We start from the raw sequence: 25,917 nt of genomic DNA, 5'->3' as shown, positions 1-25,917 counted from the left end.
CCCAGGAAGCCCTCATTTGGATTTTTGGTGTGATCTGGTGTGGCAGTTAGTGTGTTAGCAACGTTGGAAGCCCTAGGACTGAAAGAGATTAAACCTCTGTATTTGGCACTGGTGTGCTCACTACTGGAATGCTGTGTCCAGTTCTGGAGCCCGCAATTCAAGCAGGCTGTTGATAAATTGGAGAGGGTTCAGAGAAGAGCCACGAGAATGATTAAAGGATTGGAAAATATACTGTATTGAGCTCCTTGAGTAACAGACACCAGGGCCGCCCAGAGGATTGCGGGGGCCTGGGGTCTTCAGCGGTGGGGGTCCCTGCTTCAGCAGTAATCCGGAGGCTGGGGGTCCTTCCACTCTGGGACCTGCCGCCGAAGTGCCCCGAAGACCTGTCATGGGCCCCCCGCCGCCGAATTACCGCTGAAGTGGGACCCACTGCCAAAGTGCCCTGAAGATCCGTGGCGTGCCCCTCGCCACCAAATTACTGCCGAAGCAGGACCCACCGCAAAAGTGCAGCCGAGTCGCCCTGACAGACACAGATTGCGCTCTTTGAATGGTTTAACAAAGAGAAGGTTATGTGATGACTTGATCACAATCTATAAGTACCTAGATGAGGAACAGAAATTTGAGAAGAGGGCTCTTTAATTTACCAGAGAAAGTATAAAAAAAATCCAATGGCTGGAAGTTAAAGCTAGACAAATTCAGAGAAATAGCATGTAATTTTTAACAGTAAGGTTAATTATCTATTGGAACAATTGCCCAAGGTTGGGGTAGATTTTCCATCACTGGCAATTTTAAAATCAAGATTGGATGTTTTTCCAAAAGAGATGCTCTAGTTCAAACAAGAATTAATTCAGGGCAGCTCTGTGGCCTTCATTATGGAGGAGGTCACACTAGATCACTGGTTTTATAATCTGTTAATCTACAGTGTGGATGGCTCTCTGGATCTGAAACTTGTTTTCAGCATCATATTGATTAGTCATGCTGTGAACAGGCTTAATTGACCTGCTACAGAAAATGACTGCTGGAGCAGGTGGATCGTCTAGACTTGACCTGCCAGGGTTGCTAATGCTGGTGTGCAATGGTTAGTGCCCCTGTACAGGTACAGCTGAGCTGGTGTTAACGGCAGTGGGAATTTTTAGGAAAAAATTCCTACTAAAGAAACCTACTGGAGGGTTCCTCTAACAGTTTGTATTCAAGACTATTTTTGATCACCAGGGTATGTGAGCAAAGGTTCTCAGCCATTATCCATCATGCTAAGAGACAGGTGAATTATAAAAACATTTGCTTTCACATGATGGGTGTAACTGTATGTGACGTATTTATGCAGTTGATGTCCTTCTCCTTGGATGTAGGACTTCATATTTATTAGTACTAATCCTTCCCTGGTTGCCTGCAGCTCTCATTGCTCTAATCGCTCCAGGTCGCTTTGCAGTTTGGTTCCGTTCCCCCTGTATTTGCTTTTCCTCCAATGTTGGTATCTTCAGAAAATTTGGCCACAGATGAATATGCGCACACACGCACACACCGTGAGAGAAAAAGAAGACAGAGACTCTCTAAAAGTCTATGTAGAAACCCAAACAGATATAGGCAAAATTAGCACATTCTGTTTAAGGGGGGATCCTGCCTGAAGACTGACACATGCAGAACTGAAACACTCTAGGAGAGCAAGGCTACCCTGGGTTTCAGTAGTGCATGCTTCATTGTGGCAGAAAATCCGCACAGGAGCTTCTGCAAGTATAAGACGCAGAGGGATAGATCAGCGGTTCTCAAACCAGGGGTCTGGGGCCTCCTGGAAGGCCGCAAGCAGGTTTGAGGGGGTCTGCCAAAATAAACCAGAGAACAGAGCTGGCATTAGACTTGCTGGAGTCCAGGGCTGAAAACCAAAGCCCCGCCACCTGGGCCTGAAAGTCAAAACCTAAGCAACTTAGTTTTACAGGGCCTCTGTGGTGTGGGGCCTTGGGCAATTGCCCTGCTTGTTACCCCCTAATGCTGGCCCTGGTTTTTTAATCTTCTGGATATGCAGAAAAACAATTGTGGCACAAGTGGGCCATGGAACTTTTACAGCATGTTGTGGGAGCCTCAGAAAGAAAAAGGCCGAGAACCCTTGGGATAGACAAGAGACCATGGAGTCATTCATCTGTAGTTCTAATTCAAATGTCATTCAGGTCCATGGTAGCTTATGTGAAATGAGTTGTTGGCTTTAGTCCAGTTCCAATACAGGTGTCTACATTACAAGGGCAGTCAAGGGAGTAAGGCAAAGACTGAATTGGCACAGAGTCTTAACTATCATCTGACACTTAAAAGTACACCTCTACCCTGATATAACGTGACCCGATATAATACGAATTTGGATATAACACAGTAAAGCAGTGCTCCGCCGAGGCAGGGCTGCACACTCCGGTGGATCAAAGCAAGTTAGATATAACGTGGTTTCACCTATAACATGGTAAAATTTTTTTGGCTCCCTAGGACAGCGTTATATTAGGGTAGAGATGTATTTGGGGGTTCTGAGACCGTGAGGAGAATATGGTATTGCTACTGCCTGCTTTGAGGAAGACTTTGGCCTGCAGGGCTGGCAGACAGCCTTTTATAGCCATTGAAATTAACTTTTAAAAAGGAAACTCTATATATTGAGAAGACATGCAGAGAAGGGACAAATATATGAAAGATCAGTATCTTTTTTTCTTTAAAATGTCTGTGCACAAATGTAGTGCAAATGAAAAAAACAAATGAAGGGCTCATAGTCCTGAACTGCGACAGGCGTAGTAAATGCAGGCAGATTCCTATGCCAGAGTGCCAATATATTTCACTTTTAGTGCTGCCCTGCAGCATCCCTGCTATTGCAAAACTATGTGGTAGTTTTGTGTTGTGGATAAATGGAAATGAAAGTCAGACACCAAACTCAGCTCCATCTGTGTCCAGAGAAAATTTTTCACCTCTTGGTTAAATTCTATATGGCCTGATCCAAGTCCCATTGAAATCAGTGGAAAGACTCCCATTACCTTCAGCGGGAGTTGGAGTGGGGTCCATAGTTGGTATGTTCTGCTCAAAGATTAAAGTAAGGGAGGGAAGTGGAGCAGCACATCTCCCCTTTCTCTATTAAAAACAGTGTATGCTCCTCCTTGTCCAAGTGTTCCTCCTTGTCTGGTGCTGCTAAAAATCTAGAGAGTGCTCTCTCAACTCTGGCCATACGGCAAAAGCCTCCTTTTTCAATTTACTTTACTTTAACCCACAAATTCTACTCAGTTCACACATTTGCCCAACTTTTGTTGCAAATAATTAGACAGAATGTATCACATGTCCCAGCTTTTTCTCTGTGACTAAACCCGGCAAGCAGCATTTTAAAATGAAGTAACAATATCTGTTTTTAAAGAATGCTTTATTTACTACATCCTAGGAACGTACCATAAATGGAGCAAGAACTAAATAAACTCAGAAGTTTTAAACAATACAAAGAACAGAGATATAGTAAAACACCCAAAATACTAGCACTTCTGAAAATGAGGCACGCTAATATATGTATATATTTATATATACATATATATTTCTTAATATAGTTTGTTCTTAACCTAAAAATGTTCACATTTCAAGTCATAAACTTACCTCAGTAGTGTACATGAAATGGTGGAGAAAACAAGTATAAAGACAGACCACAGGTGCGGGGCTCAGAGATACCTAACTGACTGTACTACCAACTTTTGGCCCTAATCTTGCCATTGGAGCTTCTAGCACAGACCCCAGTCATCAAGGCCATTTGTTTTTAAAGTATCTTGGTGTCTGCCCCGTTAGGATATCATCTCCATCTTTATTTTTGTTGCACATAATATACAGGCATATGTAAAATACAGTAAGAACTCTAGTTACTGTTTAAACTAAATACCTTGGAATGGATCACACCCTCTGCTTCTGCAAGCAGAGGAGACTTTGATTTGGGTAGATTCCTCTTGGTGGGCACAGAAATGGGGGCAGGGAAGTGATGGCTTCAACATTATCCCTCCCACCATCTCTCCACTGCTGGAACTTGCCAAGGTTTTGGTGGAAGGGCTGGGATGGGGTGAAGCAGAGTATCAACCCACATTCCATTGTATTATCCTCTGCTGACCCAATGGGTTTCTATGCAGCAATCCAGTCAGGTATTGAAGCTGCATGAAGTGGCATTTACTCATGTTGGGTCTTATCTGTGGCCACTGCACGGTATGAGATGACTTAGCCAAAGGCAGGAGAGGTGGGAACTATTTCCCACTTCCACTGGGCTGGGCTTCTATTCCCCACCGATTCCCAGGAGAGATTGGTTTTGAAGGCTGCCCATTCCATGCAATCAAGCCCTTGGATAACACTGCAGTTGGGCTGGGCCTAAGGTCTAGTGTGTTTTTGGAAAGGCTGGAACATGTGATAAAACTCTCGTGGGAAGAAGCATTGGGAGCAGAATCTGATTTAATGGTTAGCTTCCTCACAGTACTTTTGATAATAGTTAAATAGCATTAAATATAACTGAGTGTTGCTGAGTAAAAAACAGTGGCCCAACTTAAGTTGAGAAAATGCATATTAGCTGGTCACTTATTTTAGTTAGATATGATCTGAAATTGTTGTTAGTAGGTAAAAGATACCTTTATTGTATGGACCTACAGTTGATTCTTAAATTAAAAAAGAAAGCAAAATTGTTTATTCACTACTCTATTGCACACCACACTTCATTAGAGTTGTCTTGGCAAAGCTGATGCACTTCCTAAAGTGAGTGAGCTATTCCTTTGACATTTTACTGTATTTTACATTCACTGCATTACTAAATAAAAGCCTTTAAACAGGCCACAAAACACTGCAATAATATATTTACTACTTAATAAAACAAACTTTTTAATAACATTGACATAAAATGTTTTTTGTTTTGTTTTGTGACAAACCACATACCATGTAAATTAGCAACATAAAATGACTTTAAAAATGTATATTAGAAGATATTTACAAACTCTGTTTCTTAAATTCTTAGGGGTATAGTCTCTTCCTTCCCTGATGTGCATGCATAACTCCAATTAACGCTAATAGGAATTAGGCGTGAAAGGGAGAATGGGAAGGAGGCTAGCCCCATTTTATTAAGAACAATATCACTAACACCCCTAGTACCTTAGAAATTTTGCATGAAACATGATGAAGCTACAGGTAAATAATGCAGTACTTCCTGCTGACAAAAGCACATTTGGCCCTGTCTAAGATATCATACATTCTCTGTCACTACTACTTACACTTCAAAAGAATAAAATAAAAAGAGCATTTAAAAAGAAACTAGGTTTTATACTGGAAGAAGATCTAAGTCAAGATACCTCTCATGAAATATTAGATACTCTGAGCAGTGCTCAGAGACTGAACTAGAAGTGACTTCAATAAATATAAAAGCCAGATGTTACGGAAAACACAGCAGCCTCTTCTTTAGCTAAAACGATTCACGAAATCATGCTTTAAAGAGGTATGTTTTATGAAGTTGTTTTTTTAAAATAGATATTTGTTGCCTGTGATTTTTGATAGTGATAAACAAACTGTACTAATGCCAGCACAAAATGCAGAGGTCTCGCTCATTTTCAAATTGCACTTTCCAGTTTAACTTTTTAAATAAGATACTTGTTGTTTTAAACAAAAACAAACAAAAATCTATTGTATGTATTCTTTAAATATTGAAAATATTCTTCAAAATATATTGTTTATACATTTCCTAGCTGCTCAGATGTACTTTTTTTTAATATATATATAGTTGATATATTATTAAAGGCACTACAAAATAGAATTCTCTGGAGTGCAGAAGTTACTAAAAAATAACCTTCATACCACAAATATATTGAAAATATAATTTGCTTAAAAAAAAAAAAACCCAACCAAAAAGCCCCCTATGCAATCCCACTACTGTGTATAAATGTGTATAGGCAATGGGCTTAATGCATGTAGGTCACTTAGAAATGTATGAATACAGGTATGTTAAATTTTAAAAATATCCTAAAAAATTAGTGAAAACGTCACATATATAAAATATTTCATACATAATATTTGATAACATTCTTCACTTTCAGGTTTTTTTCAGTTTACTGAGTCCAAACATATTCTTTTGCAGTAGGTTCTTTCTTCATAAATAGTAAAGTGTTCCTTCAGTGTTTGTCCCTCCCTTCCCGTCCCCCCACCCCTTGCCCCCCACTGTTTGATAGTCTCAGTATGTCTGGTAGACATCATGTATTGGAACCTGGATTGTTGCAGTAGGAAATGCCTGAGGTATATAGCCGGCATATCCTCCATAAGCTGCTGCTGCTGCTGCAGCTGCTGCTGCGTTCTTCTGTAGTGTGGCTATAGTTGCTGTTGTTGCAGCAGGAGCTGCAAACGGAACATAACTTGCACCATAAATCCCTGCAGCAGGAATTCTCTGAATATTTGGAGCCATGGTGTATACTGGAGTTATGGGGCGACCCTGGGGACAAAAAATTGGCATTTAACATTCCAACTCACAGACTTTATGCAGTCACTAGCAATCTAATCTACTAGGATGAGTATAATTATTTCACACAATAAAAAACTGAAGTGAATCCTTTAAAGTTAAGGAAGGATGATCTTGTGGTGAAGGCATAGGACTGGGAGTTAGGAGACTGTGGATTTGATTCTGCTGGCAAGACCAAGGCTGTGGGCCTGTAAGGGTAGAGACAGCACATCACGGGTGATGGGGGGAAGGCAAGCCAGTGAAGCCATGTGCATCACCTGCTCTTCCAGGGGACCTGGAACTAGCAAGCACAGGCCAGAAAATAGGCAGGGCCACCTGTGGAGGGAGGGAGGGAGGGAGCTAGAGCACAAGGGTGATGTCACTTTTGTCTTTGACTCTCTCTGGCTCCTCAGCTACTATTACAGATTTCTGAAGGCAGAGACAAGAAGTTTAAATTTAACATATTACTGCTCCTTCCCATTTATCCTCTCTTGTCAAACTTTGTGTTGCCTCTCATCAAATCTGCTCCACCAGTGTTCCCAGCCTTGTCTCCTCATTTTCAGCTGCCCACACAGTCACTTTCGTGCCTTCTTCCACATGGTCCTTATGCATGGTTCAACTTCCCCATCCATATATATATCCCTCTTAAAGATGCATTTCTGCCACATGGCCCATAGTGAATCTAGCTGACTTGTATACAAAAAGACAGAACTCCCTAAACTCTGTCTACATTTCTGTCTTTCCTTGAGCACTTCAGGGAAAGGACTGTCCTTTCTCGAATGTCTGTAAAATACCTAGTGCATCCTACATGAACAGATATCTATCTCCCTGGTAGTTTTCACTAGTACAACTTCTGTGGAACTCCTAAATTAAGCTGAAACTGCTTTACTCTGCTGGAGGCAGCCGTGGTACCACTGCCTTCCTTCACCTAAGGGTACATTCCCCACTCTGGTACCACTGCCTTTGTTGGTGTAGGCGGTGTCAGTTCTCTCAGCACCCATAGGGGAAAATCAAGTTCCTGGACTCTATTCCTAGCTGTGATACAGGACAGGCCACCAGGTCTCAATTCTGCAAGATGGGTGTAATAATACTTTTCCTAATCCATTGCTTGTTGTGGGGCTAAATTAATTCATGCTTGTGAAACATCTGAGCTTCTTGTATAGAAGGTGCTACTGAAGTGCAAAGTATTATTAATACCTCCCCTTGTCCCTGTTCACCTTCTGAAATCTCACAACTTGTTTCCAAAGAGCTTTGCAGATCAGTGATATGGCAACAAGTTTACTTAGACTATAAGCTCTTTGGGGGCAGGGAGACTTTTTGTTTTGTGTTTGTACGGCTCCTGGCCCAGGACAGGGGCTGCAGGACAAATAAGGAATAATAAAAAGGAAGGCATTTGTTTTGCAAATGTTACTGTGCCCAAAGAGTCTGTCACAATGTAATTACACAGAGTAATTCTGGAGCTGTAGTAGCCTCAGAGTGTCATTTTTTTTCACTATTAACATAATGGAATGGAACTACCAAAAAAAAAAGTCAATATGTCATATCAAAATAAACCCTTACAGATCCAGCCAATGCCATAGGTTGATGGTGGCTTTCCCATGAGAGGGTTTCAGGATGGATTCCCATCCTGGTTTCTTGCTCCCTGACTGGACTGGCACTGCTACAGAGGCAGCACCAACAGCCTTTTAGGGAAGCACTTCTGCACTGTCAATAGAGACTATCCAATCAGTTACAGGAATGTTGCTAGCAGGCTTCAAAGGGTGAGCAATGTATTTCTTCTTACTAGTGCCTATGATAATGGCATGTGAAGGTTCATGTGGCTAGAGCAGTAAAAAACAAAACAAAACACCTCAAGCTGAGAAGGGATCTGGGGTTGTGTCTAGTCCCACATGCACAAAAGGGGCAAAACAGTTTGTTTTTTTAATGTTATATATGTCCAGTTTCCACTTGCTGAACTAAAGACTCCCCAAAATAAGTGCTGAAAGTGCCTTAGCTGCATTTTGTTCTGTTGAACATGAATTCTCTCATCCTATGTCAGACTGAAGAGCTTTTTACTATTTGCAGAGATCTTCTTAATTGTTGTAATTACACATTGCATTGCTATAGCACCTTCCATTAGAGGATCCCAAAGTGCTTTAGAAACATTACAGAATTTATTCCCACAATACTCTAGGGAGATAGGAAAGGGTAATTATCATCATTTGACAGACTGGGTAAGTGACGTACAGAATAGTTAATGTTGCACAGCAACTCTGTAGTAAAGCCAAGGCACAAGTAGAATTGCTTCTACCTGAGTTTTAACCACCTTCCTTTTTCTCTGTGGCCAATATGCTCCCCTGCCCTGTGCTATATAGGGAGGAGAATATAAATTAAAATGAGATGGAAAAAGACCCTAAACTGAAGAGGGAGCCAGTGTTGCAAGTTTCTAAACTCTTCCCCCCACAAGCCCAAGGAGACCCTAGCATAGCCTCAGGGCACACAGTTCTGGCAGAGGCATGTTGAGGCTGTGCAGTAGCACTCCAGCTCTACACAAAACACTCCTTTTGAGATTTAGCTAATCTGTGCAATAGTTAATGTGACTCATACTTTACCTGTTTGGGGCTAAGTGATTTACTGCAGTGTGAGACAACTGTCAAGGGAGGGCTGGTTTTTTTAGTCTAATAACTAAACAATCTCCCTTTAAACTGCAGTCTGGCAAGAGGCCAGGGTTTCAATATACCAAGATAAGCGTAGCAAGGACTACATGCTGAATTTACCTGAAAAGGTGGAGGGGTTGACACTGCAGGTATAACAGCTGCTGCTGCTGCCGCTGCTGCTGCCACACTAGCTGGATCCTGCTGGACAGCAATGGGATTGATCATATGTTCCACTGCGTGGATTTTGCCATCTTCCATCATCTTGGCTGCTGGAGCTGCCTGAAACATGGAGTACTGGGCTCCAATAGCAGGGATTGCCACTGGAACAGACCACATACACAAAAACATATTGGAGTTGCATCTACAGTGCTTTCTTTCCAAGGTAAAAGAAACCTCTTTTGCTAGGTAATTTACACCACGCTCATCACTGTGATATACAACACACAAGGTCTTTAGGGTGCTTCTCAATTCATATGTTAATTACTATAAATATTTCAAGGTGTGCTCAGTACTACAATTTTGTATGTACTGCACAGTTTTCAAACACTTTTATCTCAATGGGCTCTTAAAGCAGGACCCTCCCCCATGAGGGTCACACTGAAAACTTGAAGGCTACATCAAATTTACAGAAATCTGTTCAGATTACAGTTGTCCTCATCTATTGGCCTAAGGAGATGATAAATTTGAGCATGCAGTGCTCCATCTTGATCTTAGTTACTGCCTCTGAGATCAAGATGGGAGTATTGCATTCTGGGACCTGAAGTTTCCATAGGCAGAATTGCTGTATGAAAAGAAGATTGTGATTTATATTGTGTAACTCTGTGGGTAGCAGCTGGCCTATAGGCTTCACTTTGGCCAACTCTGCACTATAGTTACTTACTGTAGTGTATTTTTCTGGCTTAATTTAGCTGCACATATTTCATCACATCTTTCTGCTTGACTCTGGGCTCAGCTTATTTATTTAATTAAAAAAACCTCTTACGCCTTTCTTCTCATGTCGAAAAGCAGGTAACTTGCAATAAATAGAAGAACAAGGGGAAAGAGCTGTGAACAGTGAGGGTTATACATGCAAAGGCTGCGAGTCTGTATACATTTCTGAATGGAGTTTGGCTGCATTGCTTAGGAAGCAAATTTGTCCTGCTGAAAATCTCCAGCAATGTGTGTTCCTCAAAATGTACAGTCAGCTTTTGATTGATTAATCTTTCAACAATATATTTATAGGTAACTGAATGACTACAGATGGCTGGAGGAGGTAATGTCTGGATTGGGATCTGAATTAGCTTTAGGCCATGGATCAGATCTGAAGCCAAATCATAGAATATCAGGGTTGGAAGGGACCTCAGGAGATCATCTAGTCCAACTGCCTGCTCAAAGCAGGACCAATCCCCAAATGGCCCCCCTCAAGGATTGAACTCACAAACTTGGGTTTAGCAGGCCAATGCTCAAACCACTGAGCTATCCTTCCCCCACAATCAAGGTTTGGTTTCAATGGTGTTGGGAGGGAGGGATAGCTCAGTGGTTTGAGTATTGGCCTGCTAAACCCGCAGTTGTGAGTTCAATCCTTTAGGAGGCCATTTAGGGATCTGGGATAAAAATCTGTCTGGGGATTGGGCCTGCTTTGAGCAGGGGGTTGGACTAGATGATCTCCTGAGGTCCCTTCCAACGCTGGTATTCTATGAATAAATCTTGCAAGAGTTTAGTCCAAACTGGCAGAAATCATGTGAGATCAGCAGTTCTGTTTTCCACCATTTTGGTTTAAAAAAACCCAACAAAACAAAAAAACAACAACCCCCACTTCACAAGAACACCTCTTTTTATAAGAGTTTGAGCACACATTGACAGGGATCAGAACTTAGCCCTTCCCATTCAGGTACTGGAACCAGTACCACAAGCAGGTTTGGCTCTAGGGATTTGAATCCAAACCTTCCTAAAATCTGGAAATATGTGAACTCAAGAGTCTGCTTTTGGCCTGTCTTTGGAGTTCTAATAAATTAGACAGATACTGTAAATAAATATTTACTAGGCAAGAATATAGTGTGTATATCAAAAATCATTTTTCAAATAATCTTTAGAAATACCTGAAACTCCTAAGATATATTAACAATTATGAAGGGAGAGAATCAGGGGCTCCACTAGCTTTTTTGGTGTCCTAGGCGGAGGAAGGTCCCACCCCCGAAATGCCACCCCTGACAGAGGCGGCGGAAGGTCCCATCCCCAAAATGCCACCCCTGACAGAGGCGGCGGACGGTCCCTCCCCCAAAATGCTGTCCCCGACAGAGGCTTCGGAAGGTCTGGCCACTGCAGTCACCGCCCCCCAAATGTTAGCGTCCTAGGCGACTGCCTAGGTTGCCTAATGGGTTGCGCCAGCCCTGGTGAGAATGCTCTCTCTGATAACTGACATTTTGCCCAGAGAGTCTGAGGATATAGGTTAAATTATCTCAAATCTTTCTTTGAAAACAGCCCTAGTCTTTGAAAATCATCTACTTTTGTCATGCAGATACTAAACTGAATGCCTCTTTTCTCAAACTACATCATCAAACTGTCAGGATGGCATTTTCCTTTAGGAGTGTTCATCTTTTTTTATTTTATTTAAGATAAGTGCATATCTTAAAAGTGATTTCCACTTATTTGTAATTGATTGTTATTAGAGTATTTCATAATGTTGCAACTACAGTCAAGTGCATTTTTACTGTAACATCCTAAACTGGAGGCTCCAGAAAGGTGGCATAGAAACCAGTAATGCCAACTCTGTGCCAGCTGGGGACTCTCCCATGCCAAGGAAATCCTCACATAGGGAGATCTAACTGTTTCTCAACCCCTTTGTCTTCTAGATGTGTGTAGTCAGGGGGCCAAATTCACCCCTGATGTAATCACTAACATCAAAGGAGATAACCAGGGAGGAATGTGACCCCTAGTCTTTGTTCTCTAACAAACAGAGCAGCAGCCTCTGAAACCAGCAGCTATGTTGCTATATGTTGGACCTGGAGAGGACACCGAGGTGTGGGACTATCTTGTTCCTTTGGCCTGTGGAGCCCACATATGTGAGCATAGCTAGTAACCATCAGTGAGTGGTGCTGGAAAATGCATTTGCTGCCTCACATTTGTAGAGAAGATGGTGATTGTCAGATTTGAATAGAACAATTGGACAAACTCAGCAGGAAGAATACAGACCTACTGGTCCCAGACATAAAAATATCCTAAGTATCACCACAGCTGGTTGGGTGGGGTGTTAATTTACCCAAACCAATCTGAATCTAAAAAGTTCAAGCTCAGTTCAAAGAACAGGCTGAATTTCAAGCCTCTTCTCCCCACCCACCTCCCAACAGGTTTGCCCAACCTAGTAATTATACTAACCTGCACCAGGTTTAATGGCAACTGGATTGACAGCAGACAACTCCAAATTGGGTACAAGCTCATATCCTTTCTCTTGCTGTTTTCCTTTCCCTTCGTGGTATCTGCTATATATGCCACGGCCTGCAGAATATCCCCCCAGATAAGAGCCTCTGGGGCCAGGGGCTCTGTTGCCAGCTGCACCTCGCCCTCTGCCTCTTATGCTGCCTGCTTATAATAACAACATAACAAAATGAGGATGAATAACACAGTAACAGCAATGGGGGAAATGCTTAACACCCCCATGTATAGGCATTTGGATAGTAATAAGCTTGCTGAAGTTAAAATAGCTGAATTTGAATGACTCTGTTCTTGAAAACAAAGGGAATCTTGCTCGAATCAGGAAGGCACAATCAGACAATGCATTTTCTGTTGTTCGTAGTACTATTCCTTGCACGACTAGATTTTAGTGGTTTAGTTCAGACTTTGGTATTCTCTGGAATTTATTAATTTATATTAATATATATTAATATATATAAATGTATATCAGCAATTTTGCACATATTACTATGGTGCTTTTGGTCCTGGGATGTAGTGGTATTTTTATGACAGGTTGTCTGGATATTCAGACCCGGGGTGATGGAATTTTTCTAAAAGCAGGGGGAGAGGGCATGCGGCCCCACCCATGGCCCCACCCCTGCCCTTCCTCTTCCCCCCAAAGCCCTGCCCCCTGGCCAAGCCGGAAGCCAGAGCCAGGCTGGGGAACCCAAGCCCCTCCAGCTGCTCAGGGTGGAGGGCCCTAGAGCAGCCCTCAGCCCATGTCCCTGCCTCCTGGGCCTCCCTCTGAGGAAAGATGGAGGGTCCGCAGCTCCCCACAGCTGCACACATGGCTCTTACCCTGACTTGGTTTCTGGTCTGGCCTGGGGCAGGGCCTCAGGGGCCGATGAGCTGCAGCCAAACCATGGTAAGAGCCACCTGGACAGCTGTGGGGAGCTGCGGACCCTGGGCAGGGGACCTGAGGGGCGGGGACACGTGCTGGGGGCTGCTTTCAGGGCCCTCCACCTTGGGCAGGTGGAGGGTCTGCAGCTCCCTACAGCTGCCAAAGTCTTGGGGGAGGCGGGTGGGGGAAAGAGGAGAGGCAGGGGGCTGAGTTTGTGGCAAAAAGTGGGAGGGCCATGGCCCCTTTCCCACCCCCTGTTCTGGTGCCTCTGATTTAGGCATGCAATTAACTGATTTCTAGTGCAGAAATAGTTACAGATATAAATCCAGAGATTGAGTTGAGGCTGGAACTTTTGTAAGTTAGGGTTTACAAATATTTCTGTATTTATGTAGGTGGTAAAATAATAAGATCATGCTTATTGTTAAACTGAACTTGGCTGGGAAATACATTTTCAGAATTTCAGTAAATTATACTCTCTGTAATGATAGTACAAAACCACTTGCAATTACAAATGTCAGTTATAATTGTTGGAATTTAAGCCTGAATGATTAATTTTTTGGTTAATTTTTAATATATAGAATTCAATAACAATTAAATTCCAATAATTAGAGAATACTTCTAACTTATAGCACCTTTCATCAACAGATCTCAAAGCTTTTCATAAAGGAGGGTACAGTATGATCAATTTTTTTTTACAGATGCAGTAACTGAGGCATAGATAGTTTATGGCTAAGGTTTTCAAAGGCATCTGTAATTTTTTGATGCCTATTTTGAGATGTCTAGGAACTGATTTTTCAGAGCACCCAGCGCTGTAGCTGAAGTCAAAAGGAGGTGGAGATGTACAACACTTTGGATAATTAGACTCAAGAAGTCTGGTACTCAAACTATAGGAAACTTCTGTTACTTGCCCAGGGTAATAGAAGTCAGATCTCCTGACTCCCAATCTTGTGTTCTGTCCACTAATACACTCCTACCTTACACCTGTCTTAGAAAGGGATTGTCAAAAGAAAAATATCTTCAATATACTAGCATTAATAAAGTAAGACAGAGTATAATTATGATGAACCGTGCTGCAAAAGTAAGTTCTGAAAAATGCAAAACATGTCAGCTGTTACCTATTTAAGTCAGATTCATGCCCCCCCCCCCCCCCCCCGAATGCAGAGCTGGCAATAATGCCCCTAATTATATCATGTTCAACTGTGCTTACTAACCTTTCACAAAGTAATCTCGGTTGGGACCAATCAGAGCATTGTATGGGTATCCATAATACGCTAGTGTGTATGGATCGCAAGAGTAAACGTAGTTGGGTTGCTGAGTTACTTCTGTTGTTGTTGTTGCTCCTCCTTTAGCTGCTTTCTGATAACGAGTGTACTGCTCTTTGTCTACTGGTTTGGCCAAGGTAACTTCCAGGCATGAGCCTTCAAGTTCAGTGCCATTGAGGTTGTTCATGGCGTGAACTGCGTCTTCCCTACTTGTAAAGTGCACAAAGGCATAATCGCGTATTTTTTTAACCCGTTCTACACAGCCAGGGTTAAACTGGCCAAAGATCTTTTTAATTGTATCCTCTGTGGTTTCAATCATTAAATTCCTCACATATAGGATTTTAACAGTCTCCATTACATCTTCATCAACATCTATCTCTGGTTCTGCCCAATCAACAGCAATTTGGTGGCCCCACAGTTGGATTCTCCCAGGCATCAGCTTTCTCCTCGCCATTGCGGCTGCTCGATGGCTTTCATACTCCACAAAGGCAAAGCCTCTATTTTTCATCTTGTCTGCTGCACTCGCATACACAATGACGTCTAGCACCCCCTCTGTCACCTTGGAGATCTCTTCTAGTATTTCCTCTCTCTTCTTCATCTTGGGTATACCTCCAATGAACAGCCTGCAGTTATCCACACTGCAGCAAACACCTAGAAGCCTACCAGGACGGATTTCGTAGTTGTTCAGTTCTCTGACGGCACGTTTGGCTTCATGCTTGTGTGTGTACATAACAAAAGCATAGCCCCGATTTTTCCCATCAAAGTCCATCATCAGGCGCATTTCATAGATACGTCCTACAGACTCAAACACAGGCACTAACTCGTCTTCATACACATCGCGGGGAATTTTACCAACAAAGACTTCACAGCCACGAGGAGGGTGCAACCCCTCCCAGCCAGGTGGTGGCCCACCATACTTGCGCTGCCCGTTCTCTTGAATCATGGTATATCCAGTACGCTCCATGAGTGCCAACAGAGCAGCCTCATTAGGTGCACCAGCGACACCTTCAGGAACTTTTGTTGTAGACACGTTGGAGGAGTCGTTACTCATCCTAGCAGTGGAATCCTCAGCTGTCATTATGTCAAAATCATTCAAAGTGGGATGAAACCTTAAACAAAGAGAGGGGAAGGGAGGACATTAATTAGGTGGTGTTAACATGACAGAAATCTGACTTTTTTCTGCAGTTTATGTGCAAGTTTATTTTTCAAGAACGGGATGACTATTAAATAAAAAACATAAAAATTTAAATAGCAAAATATACTCTCCTGCATGCAGTGGATGCTGGCCCAGGAAACTCCCTGAGATGTGTTTCCTTCAAATCTTCCCCTTGTATGAGAGACTCTAAAAGGGTCTATGGAGGAAGGTAGTGGTCCGACTTCCCATGAACCATGCAGCTCTTGTTCTTGCACCTTAAGTCTGTTCCACTCTGAGGTGAGTATAGGCATGTAACCTGGGTAAATGCTGCTATACCAATGCAGCTGTGCTGCTGTAAGATCGCTCATGTAGCCGCTTTATGCTGGTGGGAGAGAGCTTTGCCGTCAACATAATTAAATCACCCACAATGAGTGGCGGTAGCTATGTCAGCGGGAGAAGCTGGTGTAATTTATATCACTCAATTGTTTTTTTTCACATCCCTAAGCAACATAAGTTTTACTGACATAAGTGGTAGAGTAGACACGGCACTCGATGCAGATAGCTTCTGCCACACGAGGGAAGGATACCTCGGAGTATAGTGGCCACCTGGATCCTCAAAACCCAATGGAGCCTGATCTTCTGGTAAAAAGAGGCTACTGCTGGATCAGAAAACGAGACTGATCCTACAGAACTAGCACTGCCCATTTCCATGGTTCCCAGATGGAATCCTCGCTATCAGTGTATCCTATACTCATGGTTAATTCGCTACTAAGTAATTTTACAGCAAAATATGGGCAAGGCTTATTAAGCAGTGGGAACAGTACTTGTAAACGAAGAACTTCCAGGTTTCTATGGACTTGCAGAATAAAACCTGAAATGGAAGTAAAACCATTTTAACATGGTTTATGTAAAGAATGGTTTTCGTCCCCTTGCAGTAATCTGGTAAATTTAGATGAGCTTCCTAGTTGCCAGTTGAGTTAATTGTTTTTGTTATGGTGTCTAACACATTTGTCTTCTTTAGTAAATTAATTAATTACTTTACAGAAGCTGAAAAGAATAATTCAGGAATTACAGAAAAAATCTCCAATTACAAACCAGCATTAATTGCCCACTTCACCTTGTATGGTCCCTTAGAATATGTGTTAACTACTTATGCTAAACAATCTGTTCGACCTTGTATTTAGCTGTGGCACCTTTCCCAGATCTGAGGAAGAGTTCTGTGTACCTCAAAATCTTCTCTCTTTCACCACCAGAAGTTGCTCTAATAAAAGATATTTCCTCACCCACCTAGTGTCTCTACACAATCAGCACAGTAAAGCTGCTGGAAAAGGAAAAGCAGTTTATGAAATTTTGTTCTGTATCCAAGTAGAACACCAGTGAGGGAGGTATTGTCTGTCTACTTCTTGAGATAGTCTTGCCTCAAAAAGAGGATAGAAATGCTAACTGCTACTACAACTGAGTGCTAATGGTGATTTTCCTCTAGCTCAATTAAAAGAATAGTTGCTTTTGGATTTTGTTTCAAAGATATTAAAGACAGAAGGGATCATTAGATTATTTAGTGTAACCTCCTGTGTATCACAGACCATTACATTTCACCGAGTAGTCCCTGTATGGAGCTAAATAACTTATGTTTGAATCAAGTATAACTTCCAGAAAGGCATCCAGTCTTGATGAGAAGACATCAAGAGATGGAGAATCCATCACTTGCCTTGGTAGTTTGTTTCATTGGTTAATCACCCCTTGCTGTTAAAAATTGTTCTTTATTTCTAATTTGAATTTGTCTGACTTTGGCTTCCAGCCATTCATTCTTATTATCCCTTGGTCTGTTAGATTATAGAGTTCTTTAGTACTTGATATTTTCTCCCCATGAAGGTGCTTATACACAAAACCTCTCACTCTTCTTTTTGATAAGTTTAACAGATTGAGCTCTTTAAGTTCGTCACAATAAGGAATTTTTTCCAGCCCTTGTATAATTCTTGTGACTCTTCTCAGCACCCTATTCAGTTTTTCAATGTCCTTTTAAAACTGTGGACATCAGACATACATACAGTATTCTAGTATCTGTCTCACCAATGCTATCTACAAAGGAAAAAACACCTCACAACTCCCCTGTTTATAAATCCAACCATCCCATTAGCTTTTCTTGCCACAGCACTTCACAGAGAGCTCATATGAGCTGTTTGTCCACTATGGCCCTTAAATTTTTTCAGTCACTACATTCTAGGATATTGTCCCCCATTATGTAGGTATGGCTTGCATCCTTTGCTCTTGGATGTATCACCTTGTATCTAGCTGCATTAAAACACGTTTTGTTTGAATGAGGCCAGTTTATGAAGTGATCCAGATCGCTTCGTATGACTGCTCTGTCCTCATCATTATTTATCTTTCTGCCAAACTTTGTCATCTGCCAGTTTATATTCCAGATCATTGATGAAAATACTGAGTAGTGTTAGGCCTAGTGCTGATCCCTGCAGAACATCACTAAAAACACCCCTATTCAGTGATGATTGTTTGACAAGATCTATTTTCCCTAAAATTGGTTGAAGTGTGAGCATGGAAAGATTGGTCCTAGTTAGTAGATTTTAGTCAGTCTGACGTAGTTCTGCTGGGACAATATGTACGCCAGGTCTTTATGCTTGTCTGTTCAGAGCAAAGCGCTTCTGTAAAACAGAGGAAGCACGTAAAGATTTAATTTTATAGGACAGGAGTTCTGAAAAGAAGCTATAAGTGTTGCTACCATTGAAAGCTAGTGGAGAATCTCTTGCACGCAGGGCAAATGTTGCACTCCACAGGTACATACTGCCCAAGAGGCAGTGGAACTAATGAGGTTCTGATGTGCTGAGGGACGGTGTGAAGCAGAAGCCTGGGTCACAGATGCCACAGAGCAACTCCTTGGAGTCTGTGTATCATGGGGGGATGAAAGGAAGAGTTCTGTCTCTAAACAGGTCTGATGCAAGTGGAAAGGATGTAACTCACGACCAATAACAGTTTCATCTATAAAGGGGAATCTTCAGTAGCTTTCAACAGTAGTAGCATATAAATAATCTTTGAGCAACTCCAGTCGCTAGAGCCAGAGACTATTATGGGCTCTATACCTGATATCACTTTTAAAAACAAGTTTCAAAACCTGCCTGTGTGACCTTTCATATCTTTTGTCATTGTTTGAAGCAGAAATATTCTGTATCTAAACATCAGCACTCCTCACAGAAGTGAAAGATAGAGCAGTGAGTGCATGTTAGATGGTTAGAGAGATGGACATTTGTAGGTATTTCCTTTCTTTTAATGAGATGTCATTAAGAAATTTTGCATTTTTTTTCCCCCTTAAGAATTCTAAAAATCAACTCCGTCATTTCAGTTATTTCAAGTCTTTGGCAGGGAATTTTCCCTAAGTTTGCAGTAAGGCCTCAGGATATGTGTACAACTTCAGAGTCACAGTGAGATAGCTATACTTACTATATCTGTTCCTGGACTCAGTTATCCACTGCTAGTAATACACCAAGTTTAGTCAGAGTACCTGAAGACACTATGAGAAGTAACGTCTTAGAACAACACTTCTTACAAAGAAAAGAAGACTCATGGCACCGAATGTAAACTTTAGATAGTGGTACCTAACCCACTTGATGTATGGATGTGGGGAGTGTAATATATCAACATGTGCACATAGTGGTTCAAGTTAGAGTGGGTTGAAAAATTTCTGATGGAATATTTTCCTGTTGGAAAATGCTGTTTCATCAAAATTGATGCATTCTTTGGGAGTGTGTCAATTTTGATGAAATTCCATTTAGAAAAATTTTAACAAAAATGTCAATAAGGTTGGCGCATTCCATTTTGATAATATAGGAAGGGAACATTTTGATATTTTTGTTTCAAAACAATCGTTTCAAAATATATATTATAAAAACAATTAAAATCAAAATGAAAATAAAACTTCTCAATGTTATCAAAACACAATGTTTTGATCTGATTTGCTGATGGCATAGCGTCTGATGGCATAGCTGCTTCTACACTGGAGTTTTGTTGGCATAGCTATGTTGGTCAAGAGTATAGTTTTTTCACACTCCTGATTGACATAGCAATACCAGTAAAAGCTATAAATGTATACCAAGCCTCAGTGTTCTGACTTTTTCTGTCTCTGTTCCCTTTATTTTTTCATGTCTCTTTTCTCTATCCTGGGTATTTTTTCAGATTCTCTTCCTGTCTGTTCCATTCCACTTCTTTCACCAACCTATCTACCCCTTTGTTTCCCCACGTTCTCCCACTGTTTCCCTCCAAGTTCTTTCCCCGCTCTGCTTTTTCCATTTCCTTGTGTTCTTTCTCATCCATAGCTAGCCACCGGTACTGTAGAACATGGCTCCTTGTGGGTGCCCAGTTGTTACTGCAGTAGCACAGAGTGCAGAGACCAGAACTGTTTAGAGACTTCACTTTGGCCCACATAACCTATTTTGCTCACTTAGTTAAACACACATTTTAGCTTCGCCTGCTGCATGACACAACAGAAATCTTCACAAAGTTCAGGTAAAATGTCTTTTGGCCAGAAAAACAGACAGTGCACATTTTCAGGGCATTCTCATTTTTACTGTTACTTTTATTGTTACTTTTCATACATTAGATTGATTTTTCAAAGATGAGTGGGCAAGACTTTATAGCAACCAATCTCATGCACAATATTAATTTTAAAATGTTTTTCTGAAATGACAGAACCATATGTACATTTTATTATTGTAAATAAACTGTCAATTGAAACATAAATCTGTTACCATGAAAACTGTATCTCTGCAGTGTGAGAGCTAATATTGTACACATTTAGTAGGCTGGATTGAGTCAGATGACTTCCTTATTTCCATTAGGAATGACTAATATGGGGAAAACCAGAAAATATATATTTACACTTTGAAGCACATGGTCTTATGATACATAAGAGCTCAATTCCTCATCTAGTATATCCAAAGAGTAGGTTGCACCAGCTTCACAATGACACAGGATCATATGAAGAAAAGACCATTCCTAATCTAAACTGTTGTGAAAATGAGACTGTAGGAGTTAACAAGTGTTATGTGACTAATTATCTGGGAATGGATTAAAATTGTGGTTGCTATAGTTACTGTCATAGTGCATGTGCAGTCTCTGAAATACTCAGGAATTTTAAAAAACGATACAAAGCATTGATTAAAAAATGGAATATATTTAAGAAATAATATCCATCCATCTACCTACCTACTTATATAGTATATAAGCACCTCACAAATATTAATGAATGACTTTCTCCTCATAGCATTTCTGTGTGGTAGGGAAGTATTTATTCCATTGTGGAAGATGAGGAACTGACACATGGAAATATTGTGTAACTTGCTCAAGGCCACACAAGAAGTCTGTACCAGAGTCAGGAGCTGAAGCCAGATCTCAAGAGTCTTACTGCAGTGCCTTAACCTCAAGACTATCTTTGAAAATCATTTGTTTAATATCTGCACACATAAGGTATTTATGATATACAGTGTGACTCTATTTTCCTTTCATGCCTCCCCTCCCATCCTCTTTCCAATTAAAAGTTTAACAATTTATGTTGCAAAAACCAAACCCAATTTGGGCTACCTTTAAGGGCTGCTGGTTGAGCTCCTCAGGGGTATGCAGGAATCTCAGTTTAAATCCCCTATCCTGGCCTCTCACTGCCCAGGTGAGCAGGAACCAGGGGTTCAGGAGAGACAGAACACTTGGCCCTTGGGATACATGATAGTTTTCCTTTGCTCATCAGCAACCCCTCTGGTTGATTATCTATCTAATCTGCATAGACACTTGTACATCAGCCATTACTGTGGATTCTGAATGTCTAAAGATTAAGGCTATGTCTACACCGCACACCTTACAACGGCGCTGTTGTAAGGTGTGCGGTGTAGCTGCTCTTTGTTGCCAGGAGAGCTGTCTCCCAGCAACAAAATAAAACCACTCCCAATGAGGAGTGATAACTTAATTGACAGGAGAGCATCTCCCCCTGGCGAAGTGCTGTCCACACCAGCGCTTTTAGTCATTAAAACTTTTGTTGTTCGGGAGGGGTTGTTTTTTTTCACACCCCTGAGGGACAAAAGTTTTAACAATGAAAGTGCTAGAGAAGACAAAGCCTAAGAAATATCCTGAGACCAACGTGGCTACAGCAACACTCCAGACAACAATTAAAGAGTAAGAAATGTTGTAGGGCTCTGAAAGGATTTTCTTTTGGATGAAAGGCTATAGGGCTGCCAAACCTTCAGAGTTCTTTCAGGAGTCTCCAGGAACTGAAGATTAATTTTTATTTAAAGATTGTCATGTGATGAGACCTCCATCGATATGTGCAAGCAGAGTTGGCTGACTCAAGTGTAAGATGGTTATAAATCTGGGAAAAGTGGGTCCTCAGTCATGTGATGTAGTGGAGGGGAAAGAAAGTGATTGTGCCTAGAAGACAGGAAAACTTTTGAGATATCTTGGAGAATGTGTGCATGTGAATCAACACACTGATAATTATCTTTCCTGACACCATTTTGCTGCTACTGGAGAAACACAACAAAATGGCTTCAAATGTTCAGTTGGTCTACGTGATGAATCCTCACAAATGAGTATGTCAGCTTTCTGCCTTCTATATTGCCACCCACCAGCCCATGAGTCTGAGTCAAGTCCTTTTTCTGTGTTGGAATAAATATGCCTAGATTTTAATTATCCATTCTAATGCTTTTCAGCAGCTTCTTTTAAAAAAATTGAGGTAAATATTATTAGTTTAGCAAATAGATTTAAAACTGAAAAACTCAATGCTACAGACATTTTCCTGCAACTTAGGCTTTGTCACTTACACCCTCTGACCCTAAAAAATTTTATATGAATTCAATCCACAGAAGCCAGCATGCTAAGCAGGAAGCCACATAGGTTAGCCAATGGGAGATGCCAACAAGAGGAGCTGTGTCCTAAACCCTACCCCTCTCATGGAGATAGGTGCCTTCCTGCAGCCCTGAGGTAGGCACCTATCTCTGCTTGTGGGCCACAACCAGGAACCCTCTCCTGCATTCAGGTGGCTTAGCTGCCTAAATTGAACTAGGCATGTGTTTCATTCCACACAAACTGACTGGGGAAACAAACTGACTGGAGGAGGAGCCCACCTTACAGGGCTGGCTCCAGGCACAAGCCTGCAAGCAGCTGCTTGGGGCGACCAATGGCGAGGGGCAGCACGTCCGGGTCTTTGGCAGCAATTCAGGGGCAGGTCCCTCACTCCCCCTCAGAGCGAAGGACCAGCTGCCGAAGACTGAAGCGGTGCGGTAGAGCTGCAGATCGCGATCGTGGCTTTTTTTTCCTTTTTGCTGCTTGGGGCAGCAAAAACCCTGGAGCTGGCCCTGCCACCTTGTAACTTTCAGCCATATGGTTAGAACACTCAGATGTGCTTAAAGAGTCATTGGGCCACATATGCAGAATGAGAGAGATTCTCTACCTTGGTGGTTAGAGTACCAGTCTGGCAGGTGAGAGACCTTGGGTCCAGTCCCCCTGCTCCACCCACGCTTTAATTAGTTACCCAAAATGCAAACAGCTTCAGCAAGAGAACTTGAGGGATCCCCACATGAGACTATTCCCACATTAGTTAGGCCACTTTCCTAAGATATGTGGGAGGCGCCTGTTTAAATCTTTTCTTCCCCTCAGGCAGAGAGGGGTGTTGAACCTGGGTCCCTCCCATCTCAGGCAAGTGCGCTAACCCCTGGGCTAAAAGCTACAATGTAGGCATCATCAGCTGCCTCCTCCTCTGGGCAGATTTTGAATGGGACCTGATCTGGTAGGCATGCTCAGAGGCTGCTTACCAGATCAGGCACCATGGGTGAGTTATGCAAAGGAATGCCTATCTTCCCCTGGGGTGGATTACTGTGGGGCTTAGGTGGGAGATCGGCATCCCGACACCTAGAGTGTGGCAGTAGTGTGCATGCCCAGAGACAGAAACAAAGCAGCCCAGGGAGCTTTTTACTGCAAATACGTAGGGGCCGAGTGTATTTCAGTACAGGCAACCAAGGAGGAGTTTTGTGGCTTACAGTGGCTCCTAAAATTGAGACTTACCATCCACAATGGTACTAAGTGCCTCGTGGGGTTACACAACCATTTACATCACTGCTGAAATTAGCCCTTCAGCTATAGTACAACAGAATGTGGAAACAATGTGGATGTTTGAGAGATGCTGTTGAACTGCAAACGTACATTCTACCTGGCTCACATGTTTTATTAAGGAATCTTATTTATGTATGCATTCAACCCTGTACCTGTGTTCTGAGATTTGATCTACAGTAGAGTTAGTTAGTGGCATCATGTAAGTGTGTATCAAGGTCAGCAAATGGCACCAGAAGTGAAGTGATTGGAAAATACCTGAAAACAAATAACGGCAAAACATGTTTGGGAAATTGAGTGAAAGAAGACACAGTGCTTCAGGAAACATCCACAGACTTCAGTGATCAGACAGAATGGTGACAGGTGCCTTACAGAAACTAAGATAGACGGAGATCCTGGTGAGCCACGTAAGTGCCCATTGACCATAGCTACTGACTCGATTTGTCAGTCAGTCAGCAAGCTTAGCTAGTCAACAAATGGGTCAGCTCACCAGGGAAGTCCCCCACGTAGCCTAGCTCTGTGGCCAAGAATTCCAAAGCAAGCTGGCAGGAAAAAGCTCATGCAGATTCTACAGGAGCACTTTAAAAAGAAGCAGAGAGGTGGAATGGGCTCCTATATAAGCTCAGCACTAAGACAGATGGGCTTCACCTGAAGAGGACTGTGCCAGCAACTCCAGTAGACACTGATCCACCCAGGATCCACCCTTAAAGACCACTTTAAGGCAGAGGTGCTAGGTGACAAGAAGTTGACTATAGTGTCTTCTTGTTCTTGCAGGGGAGTAAGAGGATAAAGTTATCTTTATGCACTGGGAAGATGGATGGGAGAACTTCTTGGGAAATATGAACTGGTGTGAAACTATCTGGAGAAGAGATTCTGTACTAGGGAAGAGAATGTGATGGATGATCTTGGCCAGCGCAGGAGAAGAGGAGCATTCACTGTAGGTTTGGGTTTGCAGCATTGCATCTTGGATTATAAACCAGCCAATCTGCACTTTATCTCCCCCTTCAGAAGTGGGGTAGGTTCCATGGCCATGGAGCCCAGGAGTCTGCAGAGCTTCTATTAAACATCAGCAGCACAGGATAATTTAATTTGGGATCAAACCTATATAGTGCAACTCTGGTTGATTTTTGGAGCCTGCTAAAATAGGAAATTTAAAAATAAAATTACCTGATTATCTGATGAGGTTCTCTAAAATATCACCACCAGTGAGTTATTTTAAGCTCTAGGACAAATCCTATTAGTCTGGTTTTCAGAAGGGCATTTATGATTACTGAGTGACTTTAATATAAAAGTTTAAAATACATTTCCTATGATAGACTGCATAAAAAGATCATGCCACATTCATTAGTGAAAACATGTCAGTGAGGTTTGCTGCCAGAAAATTCTCAGTTTTGCACTATACAACCTTGCTAGCTGATTTCATCAGGTGTTATAGTAAAGTCACACAATAAACAAAGCATCCATAGAAGGCATCTTAATAAAAGGTCCTGCGTAATATTGACACAGTAAAATATTAGTTTCAGTTTTAGGTGTGACCCTTTTATTTAGTTAAAATTCCTTGTATACAGTAGCCCTGCCTCTGAAGTTCACTTGCAGCTACAAAGCACCATTACAGTTGTAGAGAAAGTCAGTCTTTTAAAACACCCTTGTTGTTTTTAAAAAAGCACTAAAGTTAAACTATTTGCAATGCCTGATTTAAAATAATAATTAAAATGTTATAAATTAAATAAGTATCCAGTTTTAGAAACACCAGCGTTAGTGTGAGTTTTTTCAGTGCAATGGCAATACTTTTGAATATTGAAAACAATATACTTGTTTGAAGATCCCTTCTGAGGAAATAAAAATGAAGTTAAAAACTTTAATCAAAAATAGTGTATTGGCTCTAGAATTGTGTTTCATATATAACATTTAAAATTGTCTTTGATTTGCATATAGCAATTGTATCTGTTATAATTTATGTTCCCCTTCTTGGCAAGATTGTCATGTGACCTACTTTGACAGACACTTAGGTATAGTACAGGCATTCACTTTAGATTTGATATAATAAATATTTTTCTTTCATCTGC

At 41.7% G+C, this 25,917-nt stretch overlaps 1 protein-coding gene across 10 annotated transcripts in view; it reads right to left on the bottom strand.

Annotated features, from left to right (window-relative positions):
• Window positions 1–3,359: 3,359 nt before the first annotated feature.
• RBM47 (RNA binding motif protein 47) overlaps window positions 3,360–25,917 on the bottom strand; it is a 110,841-nt gene continuing 88,283 nt past the window's right edge. For 9 of the 10 annotated variants that reach the window (XM_050947682.1, XM_050947684.1, XM_050947683.1 and 6 more), the window contains 4 exons: window positions 14,566–15,725; window positions 12,439–12,645; window positions 9,205–9,404; window positions 3,360–6,442 (listed from right to left, as the gene is read on the bottom strand). In XM_050947682.1, coding sequence (XP_050803639.1) covers window positions 6,188–6,442; window positions 9,205–9,404; window positions 12,439–12,645; window positions 14,566–15,725 — 1,822 coding nt within the window. In that variant the 3' untranslated portion in view covers window positions 3,360–6,187. The remainder of the gene's footprint in view (window positions 6,443–9,204; window positions 9,405–12,438; window positions 12,646–14,565; window positions 15,726–25,917) is intronic. The other variant, XM_050947681.1, reaches the window with a different exon arrangement.

The sequence above is a fragment of the Gopherus flavomarginatus genome, chromosome 3 (genome assembly GCF_025201925.1).
Source record: "Gopherus flavomarginatus isolate rGopFla2 chromosome 3, rGopFla2.mat.asm, whole genome shotgun sequence".
Taxonomy (NCBI): Eukaryota; Metazoa; Chordata; order Testudines; family Testudinidae; genus Gopherus; species Gopherus flavomarginatus.
This window is presented reverse-complemented; position numbering and strand designations above follow the sequence as displayed.